Source organism: Manacus candei, unplaced genomic scaffold, assembly GCF_025592945.1.
Source record: "Manacus candei isolate 608988 ecotype Guabito, Panama unplaced genomic scaffold, ASM2559294v1 h1tg000024l, whole genome shotgun sequence".
NCBI classification, from domain to species: Eukaryota; Metazoa; Chordata; class Aves; order Passeriformes; family Pipridae; genus Manacus; species Manacus candei.
The window spans coordinates 4,920,058-4,947,913 of record NW_026138072.1 but is presented as its reverse complement, the minus strand read 5'-3'; the positions used below and the strand labels follow the sequence as shown (position 1 = coordinate 4,947,913).

Sequence of the window (27,856 nt, the reverse complement as noted above, 5' to 3'; positions counted from 1 at the left end):
GCCAGGCTCTTCTGAGTGGTGCTGAGCAATAAAACAAGAGGCAATGGGTGGGCGATGGAGCACTGAACGGATTGCCCGGAGAGGTTGTGGAGTCTCCCTCACTGCAGATATTCAAAAACCACCTGCACACAATTCTGTGCCATGTGCTCTGGGATGACCTTGCTTGGGCAGGGAGGTTGGACCAGAAGGAGGTTGGACCACTGTGGTCCCTCCCAACCTGGCCCATTCCATGAGCCTGTGATTCTGTGAAGGGCAGTGGAAGAGCAACAGGACAACAAATCAGGTGAGTTTACTCATGTTTGTTATGCCATCCTGACAGGACATCAAAGGCTCAGAGAGGTTCAGTGAAGGAGGACAGAAGATGTTCTCCTTAGAGAACATTTTGGCAGTCGTTCCACTTCACAAGGAGAAATGAAAATGGTCACAATAAAATGTTAATAATTGACGGCAATCTACAGTATGGTAAACGGTATCAGCACAAATTTCCTCTGAAATCGGAAAACAGCGAGGTAAAACGCCAGTAAATGTTTAATTGCCACCTGTGCGGAGCTCTGCCCACGCCGCCACTCACGGGGCAGCCGCTCGGCCATCGGCTACTCCGGCCGTGCCCGGCCTCGCCCGCCAGCGGGCGGGTCTCGGCGCGGCGCTCGATTGAGCGGCCTGTGCCTGAGCGCGGCGGTGGCGGGGGAGAAGCCGGGCCGGCTCCGCTCCCGATGCTGCGGTGGCTGATCGGCGGCGGCCGGGAGCCGCAGGGCCTGGCCGAGGTGAGGCCGCTCCCTGCGGAGCCTTGGGCTTGGAGCGGGCAGTGCCGTGAGGTCGGGATACACTGGGCCGTGGCGTTTCCCATTGGGTGGGTCTGGGCCGTGCTCCGCGCCGGCTCTCGGCCTGCGGGGCCTTCGGGCTGACGGAACTGGTTACGGGCTTCGTGGAGGAGAATGAGCGGAGGGCAGAAGCGCAGAAGCGAACCTCGAGTACTGTGTTCAGTTCTGGGTCCCTTAGATCAGGAGGTGCTGGAGCGTTTCCAGAGAAAGGCAGTGGAGCTGGTGAAGGGACTGGAGCACAAGTCCTACGAGGAGCAGCTGAGGGGGCTGGGGTTGTTCAGCCTGGAGAAGAGGAGGCTCAGGGGAGACCTCATCACTTTACAACTATTTAAAAGGAAGTTGTAGCCAGGTGTGGGTCGGTGACTTCTCCCAGGCAACAAGTGACAAGTGACAGGACGAGCAGAAATGGCCTCGGACTGCTCCAGGGGAGGTTCAGGTTGGACATCAGGAAAAATTTCTTCACAGAAAGGGTGGTTAGATATTAGAATGGGGTGCCCAGGTGGGCGGTGGAGTCACCGTCCCTGGAGGTGTTCGGGAGACGACTGGGCGTGGCACTTTTAGTGCCAGGTCTCTTTGACACGGTGGTGTTTGGTCATAGGTTGGGCTTGATCTCAAACATCTTTTCCAACCTAACAGATTCTGTGAAGAGCAGAACACCCACGCTGAGCTCGCCTGGGAGCTGTTGGGAGCATCCCGGCTCCCTGCCCCTTTCTCGGCGGGGCCTGTGTTGTGTAGCTGCGAGAACTGCGTATAAGTCCTGCTCTCAGTGACACTGATGATATAAATTGTAGGCAGTGACTTGTTATTTGCAGGAACTTCTTGTTTATGTGTCATAGTAGTTCGTAGTAGTCTTCTAGCACTTCTTAGTTTCTCATCCATGAAACACAGTTTGTTACATAGTGCACTGTACACTGACATCCTTCCTGCTACTCAGATTAAGAGTTTTACTAGATTTACTAGATTGTTGAGATTTTCATGTCTCTAAGAGTTTGGTGAAGTTCTTAGAGACTTAACAAGAGTTAATTAACAATATTACTGGACTCTATACACATAGTGCTTTTGTAATTTAGACAAGTATGAGGAAGTAATTATTTTCCAGCTGCTGTTCATGAGTAAGTGTGCCAGTGTCATGGATGACTTCAAATGCCAGTATTTACTTTGGTGGAAGTTTGGATTTGTGCCAGTTTGGAAAGATGATGCGTGGGAATGTCTCTGACTTTTGTCACCAGTCAGAATGCTGGTTGCATTGCAGTCATATTTAGCAGGTTTGTGTGCAGTTGTTTTTGAAAGGAGGATGTGAAATATGATGCAGTTTTGTAAGATGTGCTAGAAAATAGCATTGTGTGTGTCCCTCACCAAAGTTTAAACTCTGGCTATGGTTTAGTTATACTGTGTTTTAATAAAGCATGAACATGAATCAAGATGTGGCCCAGTTCTTCCATTCACAGCTTGGTTAAACATGACCCACAGGACTTTTGTTCCCATTGTTACCACTGGTTTGTGGAATGACAATAATTTTGCTTCTCTGAGGAAAAACTGAATAACAAATATTGCTAAAGGTTAGTTTCTAAACTTCCCCCCCTGCTCTATGTAATATTATTTCATCTAATCATCTTCATAACTAGTTCTTAAATAGGTAAGAAAGCCCATAGCAGTGTATGGGCTATGGACTTAGGGTATTTTTTTCATGTGCTATGACTTCAGACAGATGTGTAGAGTGGCATTGCACTGGGTGAATAAAGAAAACCTCTAGCAAGGCTATCCTGAGTTCATGAAAGGTAAATTTCTCCGTGCCCATTTTTATTTTTACAGTGGAATTGAAAGTCATTTAGACTCAAGCTCCTGAATCTCTTCAGTTGATGGCCATGATGTTCATCTTAGACAGGGTGGTTCTGGAAATGGGAGCATCTAAGTGGGTCAATAGCCATCATGGCCAATAGTGGCTAATTTGTCATGCTCCATGGTGCATAAAATCAGTATGTATGTGAACTCTTGTATTCCATGTTTTTGGTGAATTGCATTTGAAAATCCCACTTTTAAACACTTTACATCATGGGGGTTTATAGGAAGTTATGAAGTTCAGATTAATATTTTGGTTTTTTTTTTTTTTTGCTGATTACTGTAGTGATGCTGACAGGTCCTGCATAAAAACATGCAAGTTGGGAATGGATTCCATTAGCATCACTCTCCAGCTTTCCCTTCTAAAAACATGATTGCTATAAGAGAGTCCAATTAATAGTTTCTATAAAAAAGTAGATTTCTTCAGAGAAAGAATTCTCATTTAACCCTATGTTTTGCTAAATATTAATGTATGTTTCCTCGGTACAGTATTGCTAATGTACTGAGATTTGCTTAGACTATTTAGAACTCTCATTTTTTAAGGCATGTTTTGATTACCTTTGGCAGCTGACTCCAAGATTTCATGTTTGTCTGGCTTTTCTTTATAGCCATGCAGTTTCTACTTGCATTATTTTAGAAGGAAACTGCTATTCACACGTGATTGCATAAAATGAGGAACATGAAATGCATCAGATAGCACAAAACCAAGATAAAATCACAAGAACTTAATTTAGAAATTAGGAACTCTTAATTTTTAAAATAAACACAAGTTTCTTTCGCCATTTTTTCACCTTGTCATTCTTAGCTTATGAAGAATAGTATCATAGTACCAATGTCAAAGTAATAGAAAGTAATTTATTAATCTAGCAAGAAGATGTTCAAATTTTTGAGGATAATATGTTTGCCTTTGCTGTGGTATTACCTGTCATGTATGCTGCGTGCTGTACAGTGTTCTGTAGTTACTGTTTTACAGTGTAGGTTCTGTTGAAGTCCTCAAAGGGGAGACAGTCTTGGAAGTAAGATGATGTTGACTGTTGTGTAAAATAAATCCAGAAGGAGAAGAGTGCTGCCACTGAGTTACCATTGAGCTGTTTTGTTTTTTAAAAAAATAATGTTCCAGAATGTGTAAGACATTAATTACAAAAAAGTTGTCTTGAAGTAAACTGATGATTGAGATTGGCAGAACTATTATTCCTTGAAACTGCAGTTCTGTGCAGTATTTTATTGACCCTACCTGATGATCAACTTGTTCCAAGTGATTGATTGTCCTTTTAATTAATAGTCTAGGTGGGGGTAATTGCAAATGCTGTTCTATAAAATGATTAATCATTCTCTACATTTTTTCAAGTGGTTGGCTTTGGTATTTTGTGAATAGAGTAGCAATGGATGATTTATATATTATGTAACAGAACAGCATTTGTTCTTATTTGTTTTAAATATATTGTCTTTATATAGGATTTTAAAATTGAACAACAGATGAAAGATATGAAAGATTCACAAACGTCTCATAAGATGTGTAATTTAATGAAAAACTGAGTGTATGGTGAATTGAGTCATGAAGCTGGCTCCACATGACAGCTCATAACTAAACTGGGTTTTCATCATGCTGTATCAGCGATTAAAGCAGTACAAAATATTTTGTTAAACAGAAAATACCATATTATAATTTAAAATGCGTGCAACAGAAAGCTATTATTTACTTGAAATAATAAGAAATTATATTTTGTAATGATTTTCATTCAGGCAAAATGGTATTTCAGGAGCTTCACACATGAGTCTAGGTTGTTAGAAGTTACAAAGACCTGATGAAAATAATTATGTCAGTACCAAATAAATTTAACTCATTTTTTATGAATTTTAGAAATCCTCTGTACAGACAGTTGGTGAAGAACAAACACAGAATCCTTACACGGAGCTCCTTGTGTTGAAAGGTCATCAAGATATAGTACGATTTCTAGTGCAAATAGATGACTGCAGGTATGAAATGCCATTTCAAATTGTTTAATAGTGTCCTTGGCAATACTTCAGAGAATATTTGTGAATATGTAGTAATATTTGTAATCTTCCCTTTTTTTTTTGGTGGGGGAGGGCAGGAAAAATTTGAGTTAAAAAAACAAGGAATGAACACTCCCTTTTCTTGGTATGTTACTGTGTCTTTTGGCTTCTCTTTTAAGGTTTACTTTAATGAGAAAATAATGGTGAATGAGTTACGTTTCTTGGTACCAAGTCATTGGTTAGGAAGAAATGTTCTTTTTAGTCTGTTCCTATTTGAGCGTTCCCTTCTGTACATGCATATGAACTCTTTCTCACAGGACAACATGCAGTAGTGTCTTCTTCTGCTCTGAGCAGATACATGTGTTTTGCATTTCTGAATTGAGAATAGCTGTTATTTCACCTTTTGGTTCTATGAAAGAGTGTAATAGGCTCCTTTAGGCACACTGTAGCAATTAGCCATGACATCTTCAACAATACTGAGCGATGGTTGCTGTTCCTTTCTTTCCCATCTTCTGCTGCACTTTCTTCCAAAGCTATAGTACTTAATTCATTTGAGCTTTAGTTAATGCAGGGTTTTTTGACTTTTCAAATATTGAAATTTTCACCACTTTATTCAGAATGACTGCTTAGCAAAATTCATCACATGCCTAATCTCTGCATTTCATTTCTCTTCCAATTTGATCTTATTCAACTTGCTGTACTTCTTTGAAACCTGATCATTCTTTTGTTTCTCTCGGTCAGTTTTTTGTATATTCCCTGACAGTTTTTATCTGTTCTATTCTTCTGAAGACTGAGCTGTCTATCTTCTGAGGACAGAGTTATCTAAAAACTGGAAAACTGGTTAATAAGCAGAGATGAAGTCATTGTATTTACCTTTGTCCCTTTGGAAATGTGACTGAGAGACTGTGTTATGATAGTTGTACGTTACAACCTGGCTTCTATTCTAGTTTTTTCTAGATTAACCTTTCATGTTCTTTAATTATACTTAATCCTAGAAGAGAAGAAATAATTTTCCACCTTAAAAGTAAGGTTGTGAATTCTTTAGTCAGTAATAAAATGTAGTGACTCTTGGCTGATGTGGAGAATAAAATAGAAAACGTTTAGAGATTAAGAATGTAAGTAGTAGGCAAGGAGCTGTAGTAATTTATATCTTTTATGGATTAGACTCAGAAGGGAATTTCTAATATATTCATCAATACACTAACAAAGTTAACATGGATAACAGCTTGTTTTAATCCTAGCAGTGTATAGCAGGTGTTTTGTGAAGGAAGGTTCTCTCCTTCCCCATTCACATTGATTGGAGGAGATCATGCAGGTAGTCTCTTCCAATTCAGGAATGCCCATAGAATCCTGTTTTCTAATAAGATTTGTAATATATATATATATATATATACATATATATATATATAATATATATATATATATGTATATATAAATTTCACAGAAGACTACATGGAGGCTCTTTAGTGTGTCAGTTTTTATTCTTAATGTCATAAAAAATATATATATTAGAAAAGTTACATGTGTTACCATAAAGTTTATTTTTCCGCATTGTAGTAGTCCACCAGAAAATTCCTACAAAAATGAAAGAATCTTGTGGCTTTTTTTCAGTCCTTTTTGACCCAGACCAGTTATTAAAATAACTCTTTATCAAAGTATGTTTTCTCAAAACACTTACTGCATAGAGGTAATTGATTTTTGTAGAAATACCAGAGTATTCTTAAATTGCTGTGTGATACAAAGAAACTGCTTGCCATTTTGGGCTTCTTTCTTTGGTGGCAGGTAAATTACTGAAGCTAAACTAATGATAATCATTGTAAAGCTAAAGTCTGGGTGGCTGCATTTAATATAGACTGTAAAATAGCATATGGATAAGGAGTAAGTTATATAGCTAGTTAACATTCTGAGAGTTTGAGGAGTTTAATAGAGTTGCTTCACTGGACAGTAATTCTGAGTTTTTATTTATCAAGAATATGGTATTTTCTGGATTGTTAAACACCTGATAATATTATTCACTTGATTCTTTTCAGTAAAATTAGTATTGTTACTCAGATTCTGAAATGTTTTTATTTAGTTTCTGCAGCTATTCCATTGTGTGCTTTTTGTCAACTATTGTAAGCCAAATTTCACGCTTCAGGTCTTTAGATAATATCATCTTAGTGAGAATTTTGCAGAAGGATTTTCTTGTTTTCTCAGTGGCTCAGCTAAAACCAGTGAGTGGAAAATTTTCTCAGATTGGTTTTTGAAGATACTAAATAAATCCTATATGAATGTAACAGAAAGCTGGTTGGCTTTTTTTTGCTTTTTTTTTTCTTTCTTCTTTGCTCTTGTACTTTTCGAACATGAAGTAAGGGTCATATTGATTAGAAGATCACTAAAGAAGGCTAAGCCTGAGCAAGAGTCTTCCAAAAAGTGGACTGAAATAAAATTGCATGTAACGCCCTAGCATTCGATACATTACATTAAACAGAGTTCATAACACATTTTAAGAACAGTTTTTTTGTTGCTCATTTGACCATTCCTTCCTCCTTCAGGAAACAGACAAGGTTATAGATGGTGGTGATCTTGACTGGAAAAGAATGAGGTGTCCCATAAGGAGCATATGTAGGCAGATGGTTAGATAGTCACTCTAACCTAGAGAAAAAGATTGAATTCAAGTCAGACTTGGTTCATGCGAGATTAACATGCTAATTGGAACTTGTGTTTTCCTCATATGGTATGCCTTCCATGTGGATTTTTATCAGAAGTCAAATTTAGCACCTTAAATGTGTTGCCCTTTGAAGTTCTTTTAAGCCACACTCTAAATTACAATGGTAAATACTGGACTACTCTGTTCTGAATCCAAAAAATCAGTCTGAGAAACTGCTCAGAGACTTTTTTTATCTTTAAGCAGCAAGGTATTTGTTTATTCAGCGTTGGGAGCAAGCCAGCTCGTACTGGACAAACTTACTCGACTTGCAAGTGCAAAACTAAGCCATTTTATACACTTTAGATACATGGTTACATCATTTATTATACATATTAATAAGTAGGCTGGTCTCTGGGCGGAGTCTTTCCAGACATGCGCAATTTTCTACTGTAGGGGTCTTCTCCTCAAGCCTTCATCCCTCTGGTGGTTGCCATGGACCTCTTCCTCGATTTGACCTCTTCAATTAGGTGACCTGAATTCTTCCAGCTTGCAAAATCCTGGCTCTGGGCCTTCTAGATCTTATCCAAACGTCTGATTTACCTAATTTATTTCTGCGTGTGTACTACTGTTCTTTCTATAATAAGGCCTTTGGTCCAGTGAGCAGAACAGAACATGATATTAACCAGTGCTCCTAAAATGTTCTTCTGGCAAAACAGGTATTGAGGTTTCTTAGCAGGCCAGGATATCTCAGTTAACTCTTTTAGGCCTGGGTCCTGTTTCAGTTCCTGGGCTGAACCCAGACAAGTGGTTTGTAACTTGTTAGATGTCTTATAGTTGACTCTGACTAATAGTATTTGATTTTAAAGTGGTGTTTCAGATCTCATATTTTTAAACAAGAGAATTGGTTCTTTTGTGGGGTGTTCTTTTTATAATAGTACATATTGGAATTCCTACATCTTGTTCTTATATTAAGTATATGTTGATAAATACCTATTCAAATGTACTGACTTCAGTTTAGAAACTATAATTGGGATTTACAAATACATGTTTATTCTGTAAAGACAGATTCTGATATATCTTGTAAGTATTTTTCTTCCATAAGTGTTTACTGCTTTTCCATTACGTTATGCTATATTGAAGTTTTCAGTTTGTTGTGTTTTTTTTGTCTCTTTTTCTTCAGGTTTGCATCTGCAGGAGATGATGGAATCGTATGTCTATGGAATGCTCAGGTTAGGTGATTTTTTGGGGGCTGGCTTGTGTGTTCTGGAGAGGGTAGAAGTTATGGAGAGGAGTTAGAAATGTCTAGAAATGAAAAAGCAGAATAAATAAGAGTTGCTGCAAAGCTGTTTGAAAATGTACAAGTGGAGGGAGCCTCTTAAATTTTAGTTTACAAAGGAGAGTTAGGGTATTAAAAATTGTGTGAACTCAAGAGAAGGATAAGTTTTGAAAGTTAGAATGTTTTGGGAAGACATAGTGATTTTAGAGAGATTTTAGATGAAATGATGATGTGAAAAGCAGAAGTGTGTATCAATGTGTGCCTTTAATTACTCTTTAAAAGTGTGTTCTGTGTTTGCTGTTAACACCAAAATGTTGACTAGTAACTCAACAAATATGTAAGAAGATCCCAAACCTGCCAGGATTTTTATATATACTTAAGTTTTAAGTACATTTCAGTAGCTTTACTAGTAATACCTGTTTGTGGTATAACTGATTAGGCTAAATGGTGAGCTAGCACAAAACTCTATTGGAAAGATACCAAAGTGAGTAGAAGTTCAACATTTCATGCAGTGCAGGAACAGGGCCTTAATTGCTTGCTGTGATAAAAATCTTGTAACTTTTGAAAACCTTACAAAGACATTAGTTTTATCATGGAAATAGTGCTCTGTTAGTGACACCAGCTGTTCTGGTCTTCTGCTCTGTGTCTCTGTATCACTGACAAAATTGTAGAAGGGATGAGCATTAGACCTGTGTTAAGGAGGTCTGGTATATGAGTTACATTGTTCAATAAGAAGTCTGAAGGGGAGACATGCTGTACTGTCTAAAGTGTATCAAACATTCAAATTGAGGAAGAAAAAAAACTCAGACTGTAAATTTTTTAAAAATCTTCTGAAAAATTTATGCGACATTTATGATGGTGTAATTTTAAAATACAGAAGGGGAGACTTGAAATTTCTCTCTTTTGAGCAGTTTCAATTAGAGCTGTGCTGTAGTTGAAGGCCTTTTGTGATTTTTTAATTCTATAATTTGGAAAAGTAAAGGAGTCTTGAATATTAAAACCCATATATGTGAATATATATATACCCAGTGTTCTGAGCAGTTTGTCACTTAGAACTCAGCTTATGAACTGAGTTCCATTTTCTACTTTTGTTGGAATTTTATTAGTTTAAAACATTAACCCGCAACTGTAAAGAAGTTTGCAGCTAAAATAACGCTGTATTTTAGTTGCACGTTTAAAATGCCAGTATGCTTCTCTATGTTTGTTTGTGGAGTTTTGCCTTCTAAACACAGCAGAAGTAGCTCCGGTTGTCCAAAGCACCATCTTGAATCTACAGATGATGTATGTGCTAAATAAAGCTGGCAGGAAATTGACAGTACTGTGTTTACCATAAATATGGGTCAAATTTTTCTAATAATTAAAAAAAAATACTTTTTCAGGAGAGGGTTTGTCAACAAATCTGAATTACCAAAGTGTTCATGGGTGAATGGCCAGTATTTGCATTAAAATTAAATGAACTAAATGCAGAATTTCGGTCTCAAGGGCTTTTAGAGGGTTTTTTACTCTGAGAGTAATTTGTGTTATGTCCTTTAAACCTGTGCTTGGTATCTTATTTAATCTTGAATAGCATTGATGGTAGTAAGAAACAAATCCGTAAGTTACTTTAGAAAGGGAGATTTGAGACTCTTAAAAATTCTTACTTTCAAAAATCATGTGGTACCTATGTTTTATGCTACAGTAGGCATTTTCCATGTTTTACACTTAGTTTTCCGTGGTTTTGTTTTTCAGACTGGAGAAAAACTTTTTGAACTTCATGGACACACACACAAAATTACAGCTATAGCACCGTTTTCTTCGTCAGATGCTTTTGAAGAAAAAAGACATTTGATTATAACAGCCTCAGCTGATAGAACAGTTATTGTATCCTTTGATCTGGAGAATATTCAAATTTCTATCAGCTTTTTGTGATTTTTTCTTTTAAAGGTTGCACAGAGACAGGCTGCAGGCTGTCTCAAGACGTATTGACCAATAATACCCACTGGGTGTAATTGGGTTACACAGGAGTTTTACTAGTTATTGCTCACAAGTAGATGTAGTCCTTGCTACAAAAATGAATCCATAACAGACCTTTATTAATATGCCATTTAGGCCAAATATTGAAAAGACAGAGTTTAGAAGACTGAGACACTGCATACCTCTTTCCTAATCTGTCCCAAACAAAGCATTTATATTTATAATGCATAGAAACCTTTCAGTTTCCTTAATGAATAAAGACAGGTTTGGGACTGCACTAGTGGCAGACAGGTTCAGAAAGTGTCATGTTTCCATTCTACTGTAAAGGTATGCTAAAGAGACCTTATGAATGTCTGTTGTTTTGTTATATACAATAATTATTATGTATGGCTTGTAGGTCCTATGGGCAGGTGTTAAAATGAACAGCAATGTTTGGTGTAAGCAGTGGTACATAATGAGTGGCTGAGAAGTGGGTGTTTTTCAGACTCTTAATACCTCAATTTTCTTTTTGAAAGGATGTAGAACAAAGGTAACTGGTATGGCTTGGTTCTGTTACTGTGTTGCAAAAGACAACCTACCTTTAAATTAGTTGTTGACTCTTAATAGTAGGGAAAAAATCAATGAAAAAATAAGGTTTTGCATTGTTGATGAAAAATGTAGCATGTAATTAAATTTGTGTTTCTCAGGGAAGTGACACCTTGATACTGTGCTTCATAGTACTTACAGATTTATTTAACTAAAGCTCATGATCATTTTACTGAGAAATTCCCTGTAGAACTTTTGCAGGAGACATATATCTGATTTTTGTTCTGCAGTGTTTGACAGTTCTTCAAAGACTGGATGTATGGTTGTCTGGAGGGAGTGATCTATGTGTTTGGAACCGAAAATTAGATCTCTTGTGTAAGACCAGTCATCTTACTGATGCAGGTAAGAATGTAAATGACTCATTATACCTGTTAAAGTGCAAGTAAAATGGATCTGTATAATGATGCAAAACCAACTTGGCAAATTTCCTTTAATTCTAATGATAACATTATTTATTAGAGCCACTCGCTCTTTTTTTAAATGTCAGACTTAATAGTTTCAGAATTAAGACTGCTTTTAATCTCCTGTACTGTGTGAATTTTAGAATATGTCAAATCTCAGTAACTGTACAATAGCTTGGACTTACAGGGATAGACCTTGGATGCTGGTCTGTATGTGTTTGCTGTAACATGTACCAGATTCTTTGACTGGCTTTTTGTGTGATCAGGTGGGAGTTCTGTTATTCCTAAGTGAGCTTTGTAGAAGTATAACAGTAGAGATTACTTTTTATTATTAAGAATCAGTACTTTTTATGTAGAAAATGCAGGTTTTGATAGGAATATAATAAATGTAATCAGATATCAATGTCAATCATGCTTTTATATTAATAAATTTATATTTTGTATGTCCATATGAAGAAAATTGTCACATGTTATTGATGTGCTTTACCAAGGTACCTGTAAAGCTGTGAATTCCATTTAAAGTTGGAACTAATATTGTCCTTATTTTTGTCATGGAATAGAGCAGTGGTAGGCAAAGCCTTCTCAATCTTTGAGGATATTAATACTTCTTTTGAAAGTATTGATTATGAAATATTATGAAGTATTATGCTAAATACTAGCTGGTAGTGTTGCTGTGGTGCTTTGTATGAAGTGCTATTGAAACTTTGGTACAAGGAGTCAATGGGACGTGTAGCAGGGGCCTTGTCTTCTATTCTAATCTCATGCTTCCTTTGTGGGGAAAGAGATTGCTTATTCCTTGGGCAGTTTTTCTTTAATGATGGAGTGGCACAGACTGGGAAAATTCTGTGCAGGATTAAGACAGACTAACAATTAAGACACAAAGCAAGTTGGACATCTTAGGCCTTACTCTTCTTCTGCTGGCTCTGCACAGTATTTTAGAATTGTGTGTATTGAGGTATGTACAGTATCTAATAACTTTGGTACTACCTTTGTTTAGAATCTTAATAATTACCATGGTGTCCTTAGTACTGTCCAGCATTAGGACATAGATATCTTAACTGTATTTAAAATAAACTTTCAGTTTCACTGCAAGTTAGATGTCCAGAATTCTGCTGGATTCGGGACCAAAAGTCCTGACCTTGCCCCTGTTTGAGATGATCTGTTCAATTCTGATGCCATTTAACTTTTATTTCAGGCAATATGCTTCTGTTTTGATTATAATTTCCAAGTGGAAGGAAGATTGTTAAGAACTTTATTAATAAGGAATTAACAGTTTGCTGTGTTATAAACAGTGGTTATCCTTTTCTCCCTTATCCCCTGGTTTTTTTTCAAAGGTATCAGTGCTTTGGTTGAATTGCCCAAAAACTGTGTTGCAGCAGCTGTAGGCAAAGAGCTAAGTGAGTATGTTGCATTTATGTGTTCATGTTCCTTTATAACAGATGCTTATCAGAGATATGTGTAAAAAACACACTGCTGGAATTGTATAGGGAAAGTAAATGGTATTAGAGTGTGATCAGCAACCTTCTTTTTCCATTCTTCACGAAGAGGAGACAGTACTAATCTTTTTGAGGAATCTTATAGATGAAACTTTTCTATATTTAGAATCATAGAATTATTAAGGTTTGAAAAGACTTTCAAGATATCAAGTCCAACCTTGAACACCACCATGCCAATTAAACCATTGCACTAAGTGCCATGTCCAGTCATTTCTTGAACACCTCCAGGGATGATGACTCCACCATATCCCTGGGCAGCCCATTCCAATGCCTGACCACCCCTTCAGTGAAAAAATTCTTCCTGATATCCAACCTGAACCTCACCTGGTGCAACTTGAGGCCACTTCCTTTTGTCCTGTCACTTGCCACCTGGGAGAAGATGCCAGTCCCCACTTCTCCACAGCCTCCTCTCAGGTAGCTATAGGGAGTGATGAGGTCTTTTTGAACCTGCTTTTTTTCATGCTAAACAACCTGAGCTCCTTGCTCTTAAGACTTGCGCTCCAGACCCTTTGCTGTCTCTCTTGCCCTTCTCTGGACAAAGTGAGGGGCCCAGAGCTGAACACAGCTGGATTTGAGGTGCAGCCTCACCAGTGCTGAGTACAGAGGGACAATCACTGCCCTGGTCCTGCTGGCCGCACTGCTGATACAGGCCAGGATGCCGTTGGCCTTCCTGGCCACCTGGGCACACTGATGGCTCATGTTGGTCAAGCAGGACCTGCCTTTCTTAAACCCATGCTGGCTGGTCCTGGTTCCCTGGTTGTCTTGGATGTGCTGTGTGATCACACTCAAGATAATTTGTTCCATCACCTTCCCTGGCACTGAGATCAGGCTGACAGGCCTGTAGTTCCCTGGATCCTCCTTCTGACCTGTCTTGTAGGTGGATGTCACACTGGTCAACCTCCAACTGACTGGGACCTCCCTGGTTAACCAGGACTGATGATAAATGACAGAGAGTGGCTTGGTGAGCTCCTCCACCAGCTCACTCAGTGTTAATGCCATCTGTCCAGATCTGTCTGGGGCAATTGACATTTGTCCTAGTGCAGAAGGTCTGGGACTGCTTATCTGAGCTGTCAGATGCTAGGCTTCTCTAGAGCCTCCTTATCCCAGGATCAGAAGCTATAATGAGACAGTGTGATGATTTCTTTTGCTCAGTTGGAGACAGAATTATCTATGTATGCAAACTGGAAGTCATTGGCTAGCTGTTGGTGGAGAGTCTTTTTGGTAAGTGCTGTGTAAAATTACTGAAATTTCAAAATAGGGAATAAAATCCAGGAGCAAAAGTAGAGCATTATATCAGCAAAAAAGCAGATGTTGCTCAAGATGATTAAATACCTAGTTGAAAAATTAGCAACCTGATACTTTGATCAAAGAATCAGGAACAAATTAAGAATAGTCCTCTTGTGTTTAGACATAGAGATACAATACAAACTTCCATCTAAACTTCCCACACTTCTTTTGCAGTACCCTTGAGATAGAAAAGAAATTCCAAGACTGGTTAAAATAAAGTCTTAATTTCTGATGATCTCAATTGTCTTACTAGAGAATATTGCATCCTTTTGAATATTAATTTTTCAGTGAGATGAGTCCTCAAGAAATATTTCACTTTTAGTTTACTCATCCATAAAGATGTCTAATACTTTTCACTTCTGCTTTCTACAGCTTCTGGTGTTGACCAGGTCTATAAATTTCAGAGTAACAAGGCTAAAATGTTTTATCCTAGAGTTGCTGTAGTAAGAGGCCTTAATGATAACACTGAAATAATTCATTCCCATTTTTTGATGTCATGAGTGACCATAAGTCTTGTCTCACTTATGTTTTAGTTTGTGCCTCTCTGTGTTTTATTTAAGTATAGTTCCATCTTATTCTGAATGAAAGAGCTTATTTAGACAATTTCTCTTTCTTTGAAGTAATTTTTAGGTTGACTGATTCTAACAATGAGTCTGAAGGTTGGAATGTCCTTGAAGTAAAGCGCCTTGTTGACCATCAGGATAACATTTTGTCATTAGTCAGCGTCAATGGTAAGAGTCGTTTTATAATGTTACTGCTTTTGTTAGTTACCAGTGGGATAAACCTATGGAGTTTTTTTGGGACCAGAGTTTTAACTGGAGTGAAACTACTTTACTAGTGGATGTACTATCTTGTGTAGCTGCAAAGGTAGTGACATGTCAAAATATAATTGCATTGTTTATGGATTACAATGGGATGAAACCAGGCAAGTTGCAGTGTTGAAGAGAGGTAATGTCATTGATGAAAATGGAGCTCTGGGTCTTCTTTCCGTTAGAAAAGTTAAAAATGCTACTTTTTCCCTTGCTCCTTCTGACTCTTAAAATGGGATATGCGAGGCCATGTTCCTTGCGGTTGTTGTCCCAAGGTAACTGAAGGTTCTGAGGGTGCAGTTGTGGACCTGCATAGAGATTGTAGAGGGTCTGGAAGATGATGCAGGCAATACTGAGCTGTTACCTGAAATTCAGCCCCTTCTACTCTGTTCTTGCCTTTTTTTTTTTTTATGGAGCACCCACAGAATCCAGAACAAGTTATTACTGGTGTAATAGAAAGTGTGTATTTGTCCTTGAGTGTATCTGTGTCGGCCTGGTTAGCACAAAGGGACTTTGTTACAGAGGTAACAAGAAGCTGGAAAAAAAAGAAAACTTAGATTCTATGGTACTTGTTTCTGGGCTTAACTGTTGTCATTATTGTCTCCTTTTGGATTATGAAGAACAAGCAATGTTTGGCTTAAAGAGACAATATGCTACCTGCATTAAATATTGCTGTAGTGGTTCCTTCCCAGGTATGAAAAACAAATTCATGACGAGCTACTTCAGTCTTGCCATCCACTTAATTTGTGATCTGTAATTCTATTTATGGCATAGACATACTTTGTTGCTTCTGAGGGGTGTCCAAACACCTACTTGTCCAAGGAATAGAAGGGCTTTTTATGTAGAAATGGAGTTCAAGTACTTGTACATACTTCTGGTGGTGTTCCTTGCCTTTGCTATGCAGTACTGTGCACTGTGGTCAGTGAATGTTCTCCTTCCTAATTTTAACTTTACAGGAGAGCTCATCTCCTTTTGCTCATCTGAGGTGTGCTAGGTAATAAAATGAGTATTTACTCAAAGAAAGGGGGTTTAGTCCAGTCAGTTATGTACTGCACATTGTACATAGCTTTACACGAAAATGTAGAGCTTTACTCTTACCTTTCTAGAGTTGTAACTTTGTGTGAAATGTCACTTTTCAATATAATGTTTTTTTCCCCCCTGCAGACTTGACTTTTGTGACCGGCTCTCACGTAGGTGAGCTAATAGTTTGGGATGCACTTGACTGGACAAAGCAGGCATCTGAATGCAACTTCTGGGACTCCTCTGTCCATCCAGATGTACAGCCAGAAATAAAGTTATCCCAAAGCCCAAATGAAACTTCAGTTCAACACCTAACGTCTGATGAGGAGGTAAAAAGCTTTAAATACAGTAAACTAATTCAAGTAAGCTAGGATGACCTTACCACAGAAGACCAACTGCTTTGTGTTTTCAGTTTCCTTGTTTTAATATGAGAGATTTCTTCTAAATGTGCACAGCTATTTTTATACAGTCAACAGTTTTTATACAAAGTATTGGGTGTTGAGCTAACTGAAGGTTACAATATGTTGATGGTATTGGGAACTAACATAATGGACTTTCAACAACAGCATTTCTTTTTGACTGACAAAGATTTATTAGCTGTTTACAGTACCACTAGAGAAAAAATAAACAGGAGGTGTATGTTTTGATGGCATACATCTTCATATTCCATTCTTCTGGAAATGCAGTTTTCACAATAATGCACCTTTGAACATTTATATCTGAAGGTACTATGGAGTGAATTTAAGAATAGGCATATGTCTATAGTAAATCAATATTGCTCCTACTGTTCAGATGGGCCATACTCAATTGTATACACAAATATGTATACAGGATCCAGGCTACTGTAATAATGCTTTGGACATAAGTTCTTGATCGGAATACTCTGTCAGAACCCAGTTATTGTTCAGCAAACACTAAAAGTTGTCAGGTTATTACTTACTTTTGTGAAATGTTACCAACTGTTAGTGGCAACGTAAAAGGCGTTTCATAATTGTCATGTAGGTCAGTTACTGGGGAATGATTAAGAAAGGGATTCCTGGAAATGGATTCAGAGATATGAGCTATAACAAAGTAAAAGCTGTGGAAAAACCTGAATCCCTAAAACCCTGGAGAGAGAAACATTATGGGTTGTGGGCAGAAAAAAAGATGTGGTTATATCTAAAGGTAGGATTTGCAGTGTTATCAATGCTTATTTCTACAATGAGCCAAAAGCAAATTTTATTTAGGGTGAAATCTATAATATGACTTTAAAATACTTTGATTTTCTCCTTGAAAGCTACACAAGATGTGTTTTAAGGGAGGGGAAAAGAATTTTGAGAAGGTCAGAAGTTGTTATAACATTGAACGTGGAATCTGAGGCTACTGAAGGCTTTCTTTGGTGCATTCAAATTGCTCTGAATTTCATTCATCGTGAGAGTTTTGAATGGTGAGAAGTAAAGGTGGTTCTAGCGTTAATCCTGAAATAGAAGCTGTTTTAAGGCAGAGCTGTCTGTATTGTAAAGGTCCTACTTAAAAAGTGGTGAAGAAATGTATTTTTATAACGCAGATGTTTTAAAATGTATTTTTAAAAGCAGAATGCTGTTCTTCATGTTAAAAAAAAAAGTGCAAAATATGTGTTTTCTCTGTTTTCCAGGCTTGGTAGTTGGGTGGTTGGAGAAGATGCATGTGTCTAGTTTGACACTGAGATTGTAGGCAAAACATGATTCAGAAACAAATGGGGTGGTATAGGTTTGGCAGTACTGGGAAACAGTGCTAGGGAGTGCGTCTGGTGCCCTGATAAGCATGTGTTTGTGTTTAGTTGCCTTTTAAGATAGATGTACAATTTATGCTTCATCATCTTTTATTTTCTTGGGGTTTGAGATGACCAGGATTTTACCAGGGCTTGTGAAAAAAGAAGAGTGCTCTATGAAAAGCATCTTTTGCAAAGCTGTAAGACTGTGTGACTCATGGAGGATGAGTGATGTGGAAGACCACTGAATTTGAAGCTCACACAAAACTAGGAAAATAATACAAAATGACTCAGTGGGTTATTTTTCCTCTTGATTCGGTAATGGTGCTATCAGAAATCTGTTTAGTTTCAGTGCTTCCACAGCAGATGTGCATAAGAAAAAAGCCAAAACTCTGAACAAAAACCTGGATAAAGAGTTTTGAACAGTGTCAAAACATCATTGAATATATATACAGAAAATCTTAGTCAAAGACAGTGGGTTACAATTTTTACAAAATATTGACAGATGTGTAGTGTGAACTGATTATGAGACATTGATGTTTGGTTTGTGTAAGTGGAAGCAGGCCATTCAGGGAAATGTTCCAGCATTACATCACCATACATCACCTAAACAAGGTATGTTCAAAACTGCAAAAATGTACTGAATGGAAGCATTTTGCACGCTCCTGGTACTGAATATTAATCATCTGTACATACATATGATTGTACATTTGCCCGCTCTAAGATTGTCACAAGTCACAAGGGGGTCCAGGTCCAAAGATGTGTAAGCTGTTTCTGGCTTCTTAGGGTCATGATGGTTGCAGGATGGAATGCCTTCACTCTTCTGAAGAAAAGCATTGAATGCAAAATGCACTATTGTGTAGTACTTTCCTGTGAGAGAGTTCCTTTTCTGTACTCAGTAGAGTTGAAATACTTGAACAAGGCCTCCTTGTCCAGCTTCAGTTAAATTTCAAGAAGAGGCAAAAATGCAGAACAGCTTCCTGTATTCTCAGGCTTTCTTGATAAAACAAAAGTTTTTCAAAACACAGAGCATTATTTTAGTGTAAGAAAGTAAATGTTTAATTGCAGAAGTGTATTGATTTGTTGGTATCCTAGATTACTGCTTAGACTGTAAGGTACAGGTTAAAAATACAGAAACTAACTGCTTAGAGTATAGGAAGATATTGCACATTTGCTCAAAAAAAAATCCATATTGTTTTTATATGACTTACTAATTTCATATGTTTGGGATAAGGCAGCAACAGGAGGACAGAAACAAGCTGGATAGTGCAGGCTAGATGACATCACAGTATCTCTGGAAATCTGTTACATGTGGGATGATTTTTCAGTATCTGTTTCTGCAAGTTGTTCCATTAAATTTTTTTTCCAGTATGTGTTTGCTGCTGTTGGGAAAGGCATATATGTATATAATCTTCAAATGAAGTGTGTGATTGCCTGTCAGAGAACTGCTCACGACTCCTCTGTGCTGCACATCGAGAAGCTTCCAAACAGGTACAAGTCACAGTACATTTAGTTAATGCAATAAAGAAAAGCAAAACTTGGAAGGGTGACTAGACAGACTGCATTTCTAGGGCAGGGACTTATCTGCAGTTCGATCTGCTTTTATTAGGTAGAGCTTGTTGATCTGGTTTTTGAAAATTCATCATTGTAATTCAACAGGAAAAGACTATAATCCAGTATATCCAGATAGGTACACAGGCTGAAAATATCTCAGCTATTTTCAAAATCAGACCTGATAAAGCACTTTTGTCTACATTGTGAAAATACAGCTTAATGGCATTTTACTTCTATAAAGCAAAGGCATATGACATATTCAGTAAATATTTTTCACTAAATATTTTGTAACAATTGAAATGTTTTAACAAAAAGTAATAATTTCCAGCCTTTGTTCATTAGTGCTGAATTTCTAGCTCGATCTTGATTTGAGAGCCAACTTGGACAATCTGCTGCATATATATATATGTATATTCTAATAGTAGTTGTGTTAGATCCCTTTATACTCTTGTTCAGTGAAGCAAAAGTCTATCAGAAGATAAAAATTAGGGCCTTGATTGTGTAAATGCATGTGCTTTATGAAATAGGGTACCTTTCCTTTTGTTATTTTTCTGTAAGAAAAGGTTTTTGCTTAATGAAAATAAGCTTATGGACACCATTTAGTTGAACTATGTTTGCAGAGTGTAAACTTATGTTTTGTTTTACATAGTGGTATGCTTTTAAAAGGGGGTGGAAAATGTTTATTTTTTCCACCTATTCTACAAGCCTGTTATAGTTTGTTCTGCTACAGATGCACTTTGAGGCAACTTGCTGTCTCTTTTATAGAAACATCACAAGGTGATTTTCACAGATAAGTATCCAATGCTAGTGTTGCTTATCAACTGTTTTTACAGGCAGCTGATCTCCTGCTCAGAAGATGGCAGTGTGCGCATTTGGGAACTCAGAGAAAAGCAGCAGCTGCCAGCTGAACCAGTTCCGACAGGTTTGCTAGTAGTGGGGGGTGAAAAGAACATTTCAAAACATAACAGGAGACCCAATATTCATATAGGAATAGGGAGGCTTTCAAGCTTTGTAAGAAGAGATAATATATTGTGTTCAACCAACTGATAACAGGTCTGGGTGAGAAACTGAAGAAGGGATGGGTATACAAGCCCCCCAAAATCTGATATGGGACATTAAAAGGTCTAGGTAAAGCAGTTCTGTACCATAAAGCTTATTTAAAGTTTACAGTTGTATCAACCAGTTTAACAAAAATTAGGACCTCTCCTGAAGAACCTTCATCCTTCCCTGTTTGTACCAAATAGTGCTGAATCCTCTACCATGTAAGATTAAATAGTTGCAGAACTATGTGCAGAAATCTAGAAAAACTTGCAGATGAGCAGCTGGCACAAAAAAAAGGAAGTGTTTTCCACATCTCTTCTTTGAACTTTGAGGCTCTATACAACCTCACTTGCATACTACCTCTGGGCATTGGAGTCCTCAGGGCTAGTTGCTGGTGTTAGAGCAGCATTTTCCTCAAGTACAGACATTCACAGAATCATAGAATAGGTCAGGTTGGAAGTGACCACAGTGGGTCATCTGGTCAAACCTCCCTGCTAAAGCAGGGTCATCCCAGAGCACATGGCACAGCATTGTGTCCAGATGGTACTTGAGTATCTCCAGTGAGGGAGACTCCACAACTCTCCATTACTCTCTGGGTAGTCTGTTGCAGTGCACAGTCACTTGCACAGTAAATAAGTTGTTCTGTATACTCAGATGAAACTTCCTGTGCAGCAGTTTCTGCCAATTGCTTCTTGGCCTATTGCTTGGCACCAGCAAGAAGAGCCTGGATCCACCCTCTTAGCACCCTCCCTTCAGGTACTTAGACATTGATGAGGTCTCTTCTCAGTTGTCTCTTCTCGAGGCTGAACAGGCTCGGTTCCCTCAGCCTTTCCAGATGCTCCAGTCCCCTCATCATCTTTGTAGTTGGACCTGCTCCAGGAGCTCCATATCTCTCTTGTCCTGAGGAGTCCGGAATTGGACACAACACTCCAGGTGAAGCCTCACCAGGGCTGAGTAGAGGGGCAGGGTCAGCTCCCTCAACATGCACAGCATTTGCTCCTGGCAGTGCTTTTCCTAATGCACCCCAGGATATCACTAGTCTTCTTGGCCACAAGGCCTCACTGCTGGCTCATGGACACCTTGTTGTCCACCAGGACACCTTGTTGCCCTTGTTGACTTTCAGACAGTTCTCTGCCCATCGCTCCAACCTGTTGAGGCCCTTCTGAAGGGCAGCACAGCCCTCTGGGGTATTGGCCACTCCTCTCAGTTTTGTGTCATCAGTGAACTTGCTGAGGAGGCATCTGTCCCTTCATCCAAGTCATGGGTGAACAAGTTAAACAATACTGGGCCCAGCATTGAACCTTGGGGGACACCACTAGTGACAGGCCTCCAGCTAGACCCTGTGCCTCTGGGATCTGCCATTCAGCCAGTTCTCAGTCCACCTCACTTTCCACTGATCCAGCCCACCGTTCCTGAATTTGCCTGTAAGGATGTTGTGAAAGACAGTGTTGAAAGCTGTGCTAAAGTTGAGGTATACAATACCCACTGCTCTCCCCTCATCCATCTAGGTAGAGAGTGCTTCATCACAGAAGACAATCAGGTTGGTCAAACATGACTTTAGTGAGCCCATGCTGACTACTCCTGATCACCTTCTTGTCCTCCATGTGGATAGAGATGTCCTCCAGAATGACTTGCTCAATCACCTTTGCAGGGATTCAGCTGAGGCTGACTGTCTGGTAGTTCCCTGGGTCCTCCTTGCCCCTTTGAAGACTGGGTTGACATTTGCTATCTTCAGTCATCAGACGTCTCTCCTGATCTCCATGACCTTTCAAAGATGATTGTGAGCACCTTGCTGTGGTGTCTGTCAACTCTTTCAGCCCTGGTGCATCCCGTCAGGGCCTGTGGACTTGTGGATGTCAGATTTTCTAGGTGGTCTCTAACCCAATCCTCCTTGACTAAGGGAAAGTCTTCCTTCCAGCATTCCTTTACCTGGTCTCCCAGGTCAGAGATTCCCGAGGGCTGGCCTTGTCAGTGAAGACTGATGCAAAGATCAATAATTCAGCCTTCTCTGCATCCTCTGTTACCAGGGTTCCCCCTCCATTTGGTAACGGGTCCACATTATCCTTAGTTTTCCTTTTGTTACTGGTGTATTTGAAGAAGCCCTTCTTGTTGTCTTTCACATCCTTGGTTATGTTTAATTCCAGATGGCCTGTCTTGTCTCATTTCTACTTGTTCTGAGAGTCTCTCTATATTTATTCCCAGTGGCCTGACCCTGCTTCTGTCTCCTGTGTATTTTCTGCTTATGCTTGAGCAGTGACAGGAGTTCTCTTGTAGTGCTTGGTACTTTTTGACCAGGCCAGCAACTTCTCTGCACACTGGCAGGTGTGGCCTTAGACAGGTGCTCTGGACAATATAATAAGTATTAAGAACTGGGAACAGCAGTAGACTTGCTCTCTTGTAGGAACTTTTTTATTCAAGTTGTGAATAATTTTCTTGATATATCTTGTTTGCCTGGCTGTTCATCTCCTGTTGGTAACTTTTGCAAATATATTTTTGCTGCCTGGCTTGATTTAGAAACATTTTTTTCAGGAATGTTGTGTCTTCAGTATTGCTGGTGATGGCTTATCTACACAGTGACAGGTGGTATTTGGCTTCACATTGGAAATTTATAACTTCTATGAATCAAGATGTTTGAAAGAAACCAGTGAGATGTTGCTGTTGATTTGCTCTATTTTTATTCTAGGGATCCCCTGAGAGGTTGTTCATCTTACCAGTTACCTCCCTTGCACCAGGGCCATGGTTTAGCACACTTATAGTTTTGTGTGCTGATGGGGCTGAGGGAAGGATTGGGAATAAAGTTTGAACTGCACAGTGAACAGAACCCAACTGTCTTACTTCTGTCAGTACTATTGCATAGTTCCCCTGGTGGCTGTGGCTGTGCTAGTGGAGTACTATCTTTACAGTCCAGTTTGGCTGATAGTTTTAAATCTGAATGAAGCCAATGGGCCAACACTTTAATGCTGTAGTGCAGGACATACGGGAGAGACTGGTGCCTCATTTTTCTCCTCTTTGCACAAGTAAAGTTTAGGAGCGCAAAGCAAAGGTGAACATCAGTGTCATGCATCTACCTTTGCTGTTCAGTTAGTTCATTTAGGAAGTCTTTGTGTTTCTTCGTAAATCTGTGTATTGTATCATCCAGGTGTGTAATTCAGCATGTTTACTAAATTATATCTAATTAGGACAAGTAGCTGTGTTTCCTTCCTCCCTCAAGATGAATAATGCAGATATAAAAATGCTGCAAAGTACAGTGCTTCTGTCATTTTGCCACGTAGACTGTCCTGTTTTTAGATTTTATGTGGCTCTTCAGCTAGAGGAAATAAATTGTATTGTTATTTTTGCAAATGAGAGACTTTTCTTCCCCCAGGGTTTTTCAACATGTGGGGCTTTGGAAGGGCAAACAAGCAGGCAAATCAAGCTGCCAAGAAGATGCAGGAGAATACACCTATATATTTCTTGGAGCTGGTTGGGGATTTGATTGGTCATTCATCAGCTGTGCAGGTAGGTCAGCTTTAGTAAGAACAAGAAAAAGTGAATGTTAGTAAGCAATGTAAATTTGACAGCGTAAATTTGAGAAAACAGCTGTAAAGCTGTAACTTTTGACTGTCTGGGTCTGGAGGCTGGGAGCACATTGTGTGGTATATTTAGTGCAGTATGAAAACAGTAATACATACTGACTTAATATTCTAGTGAGAGCTTGCTCAATGATGCCTGAGGATTGTGTGTGCATATATGCACATACATGCTACAGATAATCTGGTAGTGTATTTGGTTTCTTTTATAGACTGCAGACAGTACAACTGGGAACCACATGCATGACCCAGAGTTCATCTTAAGTTCACAATCTAAACAAGGGCTTATGCAAAACAAAACACATTCAGTAATGTCTTAGCCTTCTGCGCTGTGAGCATTAAGGAGGTCTTTTAATGTTAGATCAGTTACCATTCCATGCTTCTGTATGCCTAATATAGTATATTTTTGTTTTAAATGGCATTTTCCCTCCACACCTTTCTGTGTTTGACAGTCTGTTGGAGTAAGAAATCACTTTCTTACAGTGGTCTTCTGTACACATTCTTGGAAGGAGCAGGGGGAAGGGCAGATAGAGAGGAACGGTGTGATTCTGGAGTAGCTTTGCTCGCAAGTATTCATGAGACTGATGGGATTTCAGAACTGCTACTGCCAAAACCTGAAAGTTTTTCTTTAAAAGCTAAGGTGGTGAACCTTTCTGTTATCTTTCTTTTGAAAAATGGTTAAAAGAGGTCTTATTATTGACTTGGAAAGTTGCTATCTAAGAAAGAGGACATAGTGTGTAATTCAGTGAGGGACACAGCATAAGAAGGTGAGAGGTGTATGTTGGGTCTTGGCTGGGATGCTGCAGAGTCAAGGGGTAATGGAGATGATGGTGGATGTGATTTCCTGCAACCTTCTACATGTGGAAAATCATGGGGTTTTTTTTAAACTATGGGCAGACTGGAGCTGTTGAGGAAGAAAATGTTGAGTAGTGATGAAATGTGGTGGCCAAAATGAGGGTTTGGCAGACTATTTCTACTGGAACTCCATAACTAGTAAGTGGCTGTTCCCAGAACAGGTAAACCTTGTCCTGAATGCTTTCCCTGACCAGATCCCTTCAAGAAAATGAAGGGACAGGGCACTGTGAGCATGCCATAGGGACATTGCTGTTGGCTATTGTGTTGAACTGCAATTAGTGGTTAATTTTGGGCAGCCTTGTGAAGGTCTCAGAAGTCAGGAATGACCTCATGACTTGTCAGTTCCATTGGTCTTTCAAAATCCCTCCACTACTGCTGTACTTTTCTCCTGTGTTGTATTTCTTGCATGTTTGACTTCCTCTGTGTGATCAGGTATGTGCTGATGTCTGTCACAATTGTTGGCTCTTTGATCCTTCCAGGCCTGGTGCTAGTAGTCTATTGTGTTGTAGGGAAGGGGACAGTGTACCCAATGAACAGAACAGGCTTCTGTTCCTAAGAAACCAGATCATAGTTCAGACAAGTCATTCACTCTTCTGTTGCTGACTTGGAACAAATTGCTTCAAGATTCTGTCTTTTAGTGCTTTCTGTCCATAAGGTTTTAGTGCTATTTTGAAAAGATCTTGCAGTATGAAGTGCTGTTTAAAGAGGTTTTTTGTGTAGTGATTTCATGGTCTCTCAAATGTACAGTATACAGTGTCATTTTGCATACCTATCTATAAGCAAAGCCATTTCAAATATGTCTATTTGTTTAGTCCAGCTGTAAACTAAATAGTTAAGCAAGTTGACCATCTCATGCAAGCATCATGGTAATAATAATTGTTTCATTGCAGATGTTCCTGTACTTTGGTGAACTGGGATTGGCTACATGCTCTGCTGACCACCTCATTATTTTGTGGAAGGATGGTGAACGAGAATCTAGCCTCCGCAGTTTAACACTATTTCAAAAATTGGCACAAAATGGTGATTTGCAGCTCAAACTTTAAATTGCTTGAATACAGGCTACATATATGTAAAGTGGATGTGTGTTAAACCTGAGTGTAAGGTAATGTCTGAGCTACTGGGAATCTGACTACCAGTAACGCTTACACTTGATGTCATGTACCATATTGGAAATTTTATTAGTTGCCATTACTCTTCTGAAAGGAGAATTTTGCATGTTGGCTTACTCTGTCAGCAGAAATGGTGTTGTCTTGAAAGACTGAAGATAATGATGGCTCATTAAATAGTTTCTGATGTTGTTCCCACATGGGTGGATGTCAAGATTTGTGAAAATCCTCAGATGAATCATAACTAAAACAGTTAGGGGTATCCACGGTGCTATGTGCAGAAAGGAGGCATGGCAAAAAATCTGCAGCATAAACCCCAAAATACAGTGACAAAAAGACAAAAGCTGAAGAACCACAAACCAACCCCAAAGCAAACAAACCAACAAAAAAAAGCAAAGTTAACCCCAGAACTGATAAAAAGAAAGGGCGAGGGAGAATGAGATAATGAGTGATAAGTTACCATTTGAACAAGAAGAGCTAGGGAAAGGGAGAATTTGGGAACTTAGTGGGTGCTACTGTCCTCAGGTCTACTCAGAAGATCCAGTACTTAATGGTTTAGGACTAAGTCTTGTGCAGCTTTTGAATGCCATCTCTTCCCTTTGAATCTATAAGAATTGGTTTCAGTACAAGAGACCACAAGGGTGTAACTTGGTACTTAAGATACAGTGTTTGCAGTAAGTGCAATTAAAACAAAGGGCTAAGCAGATCCTGGCAAGAGGAGAAGCAAAAGGAGGAAGCTCCTAGTTTCCTAGAAGAAACCAAGAAGCCTTTTAGACTTGCCCTCCTCCAACGGCTGTGGGCACTTGCCTTCCTCCTACTACCCAGAAGCCAAGCTTTGCCTCTTGAGTCTGACCATAATCTCTAGAAGGTAGAGCAGAGGGACAATAAGATTTTGAGCTGTATTTTTTTCCTACCTTAGTCAACTAATTACCTATAGGTAATCTTATTTTGAGTAGAGAATTCAAAATAACTTATTTCAAAACCACAAAACAGGTGGGGAAATTGTTAAACTGCTGCCTTCTTTCAATTCAGGAAGGTTAAATCAGTGTTAAAACTTAAACTGCACGTTCTTTGCTCATTGGCTCTTCTTTTGACCAGCCTAGGAAAAGCATTTGGATTACACCTGAGGATAACATACTTCTGGTTTTATGGTATTAAACTGGAGAGAGAAAGGCATGTTAAGTCTGCATCGTTTCACCTGATCTTCATTGCATTTTTGGCTTCCCCAGCACAAGCTGGGGAGATGCAATTTTATTTTGGCTCTTTGCCTTGTTTCAGCTGAGAACTGTTCAGTTGTTTATAAAGTGTGTGTTTACACATTGTTACTAAACCTATAAAGTGAAAGCTTATAAAAATTAGATTATTTGGAGAGAATACTGCTATCATCAGTTATAGCTAGAGACAAGAAAGCTCATATTTTTATTCTCTCTTATACCATGAGAACAACTATTTTCTTTTTATGTGACTGCTTTTAAGTGAATACCTGGTAGGAAAACAGACCTATTTAACTAAACAGTTCTAGTCACAAAACTCACTGTGCAATTTACAGGGATGTAATTCATCCTTAAATAGTCCTACATGCATGTATAAATATTTATATCTATCAAAAGTGCCATTGTTCTCAGATACACTCCATTGTTTTACAAATGAACTTTGAGCATAACAGTGAACATAGTAACAGTATACTGTCCCATTCCTCTGTTAAATGAGAGTTTGTCACTTGCTGTTGGGAGGTGCAATGAGCACAATTACGGTGACCAGATGAGAATTTTTACTTCTTACTTATGTTGTTTTAAACTTTTTTCCACCTTGCGATAACACAGAATTCTGTATGTTCACACCATCAAAGTAAATATCAGACCTACTCTTAATACTTTTACAACTCTGAGGT

General features: G+C 38.8%; 1 protein-coding gene across 2 annotated transcripts; it reads left to right on the top strand.

Annotated features, from left to right (window-relative positions):
• Positions 1 to 640: 640 nt before the first annotated feature.
• Positions 641 to 26,165, top strand: WDR41 (WD repeat domain 41). Of its 2 annotated transcripts, XM_051788106.1 has the most exons (13): positions 642 to 764; positions 4,522 to 4,637; positions 8,465 to 8,513; positions 10,289 to 10,420; positions 10,778 to 10,840; positions 11,329 to 11,440; positions 12,834 to 12,896; positions 14,903 to 15,013; positions 16,256 to 16,440; positions 19,210 to 19,331; positions 20,228 to 20,316; positions 23,800 to 23,933; positions 25,750 to 26,165. In XM_051788106.1, the coding sequence occupies exons 1-13, from the start codon at positions 714 to 716 to the stop codon at positions 25,900 to 25,902; spliced, it is 1,380 nt and encodes a 459-aa protein (XP_051644066.1). In that variant the 5' UTR covers positions 642 to 713; the 3' UTR covers positions 25,903 to 26,165. The 2 variants fall into 2 exon arrangements, with proteins under 2 accessions (XP_051644067.1, XP_051644066.1); XM_051788107.1 differs by lacking the exon at positions 12,834 to 12,896 and having other exon boundaries at positions 641 to 764.
• Positions 26,166 to 27,856: the final 1,691 nt, after the last annotated feature.

Coding starts and splice junctions, on each gene's coding strand:
- WDR41 (XM_051788106.1), top strand. CDS start 714: ATGCTGCGGTGGCTGATCGGCGGCGGCCGGGAGCCGCAGGGCCTGGCC. Junction 765..4,521: donor AGCCGCAGGGCCTGGCCGAG/GTGAGGCCGCTC, acceptor TATGAATTTTAG/AAATCCTCTGTACAGACAGT. Junction 23,934..25,749: donor GTCATTCATCAGCTGTGCAG/GTAGGTCAGCTT, acceptor GTTTCATTGCAG/ATGTTCCTGTACTTTGGTGA.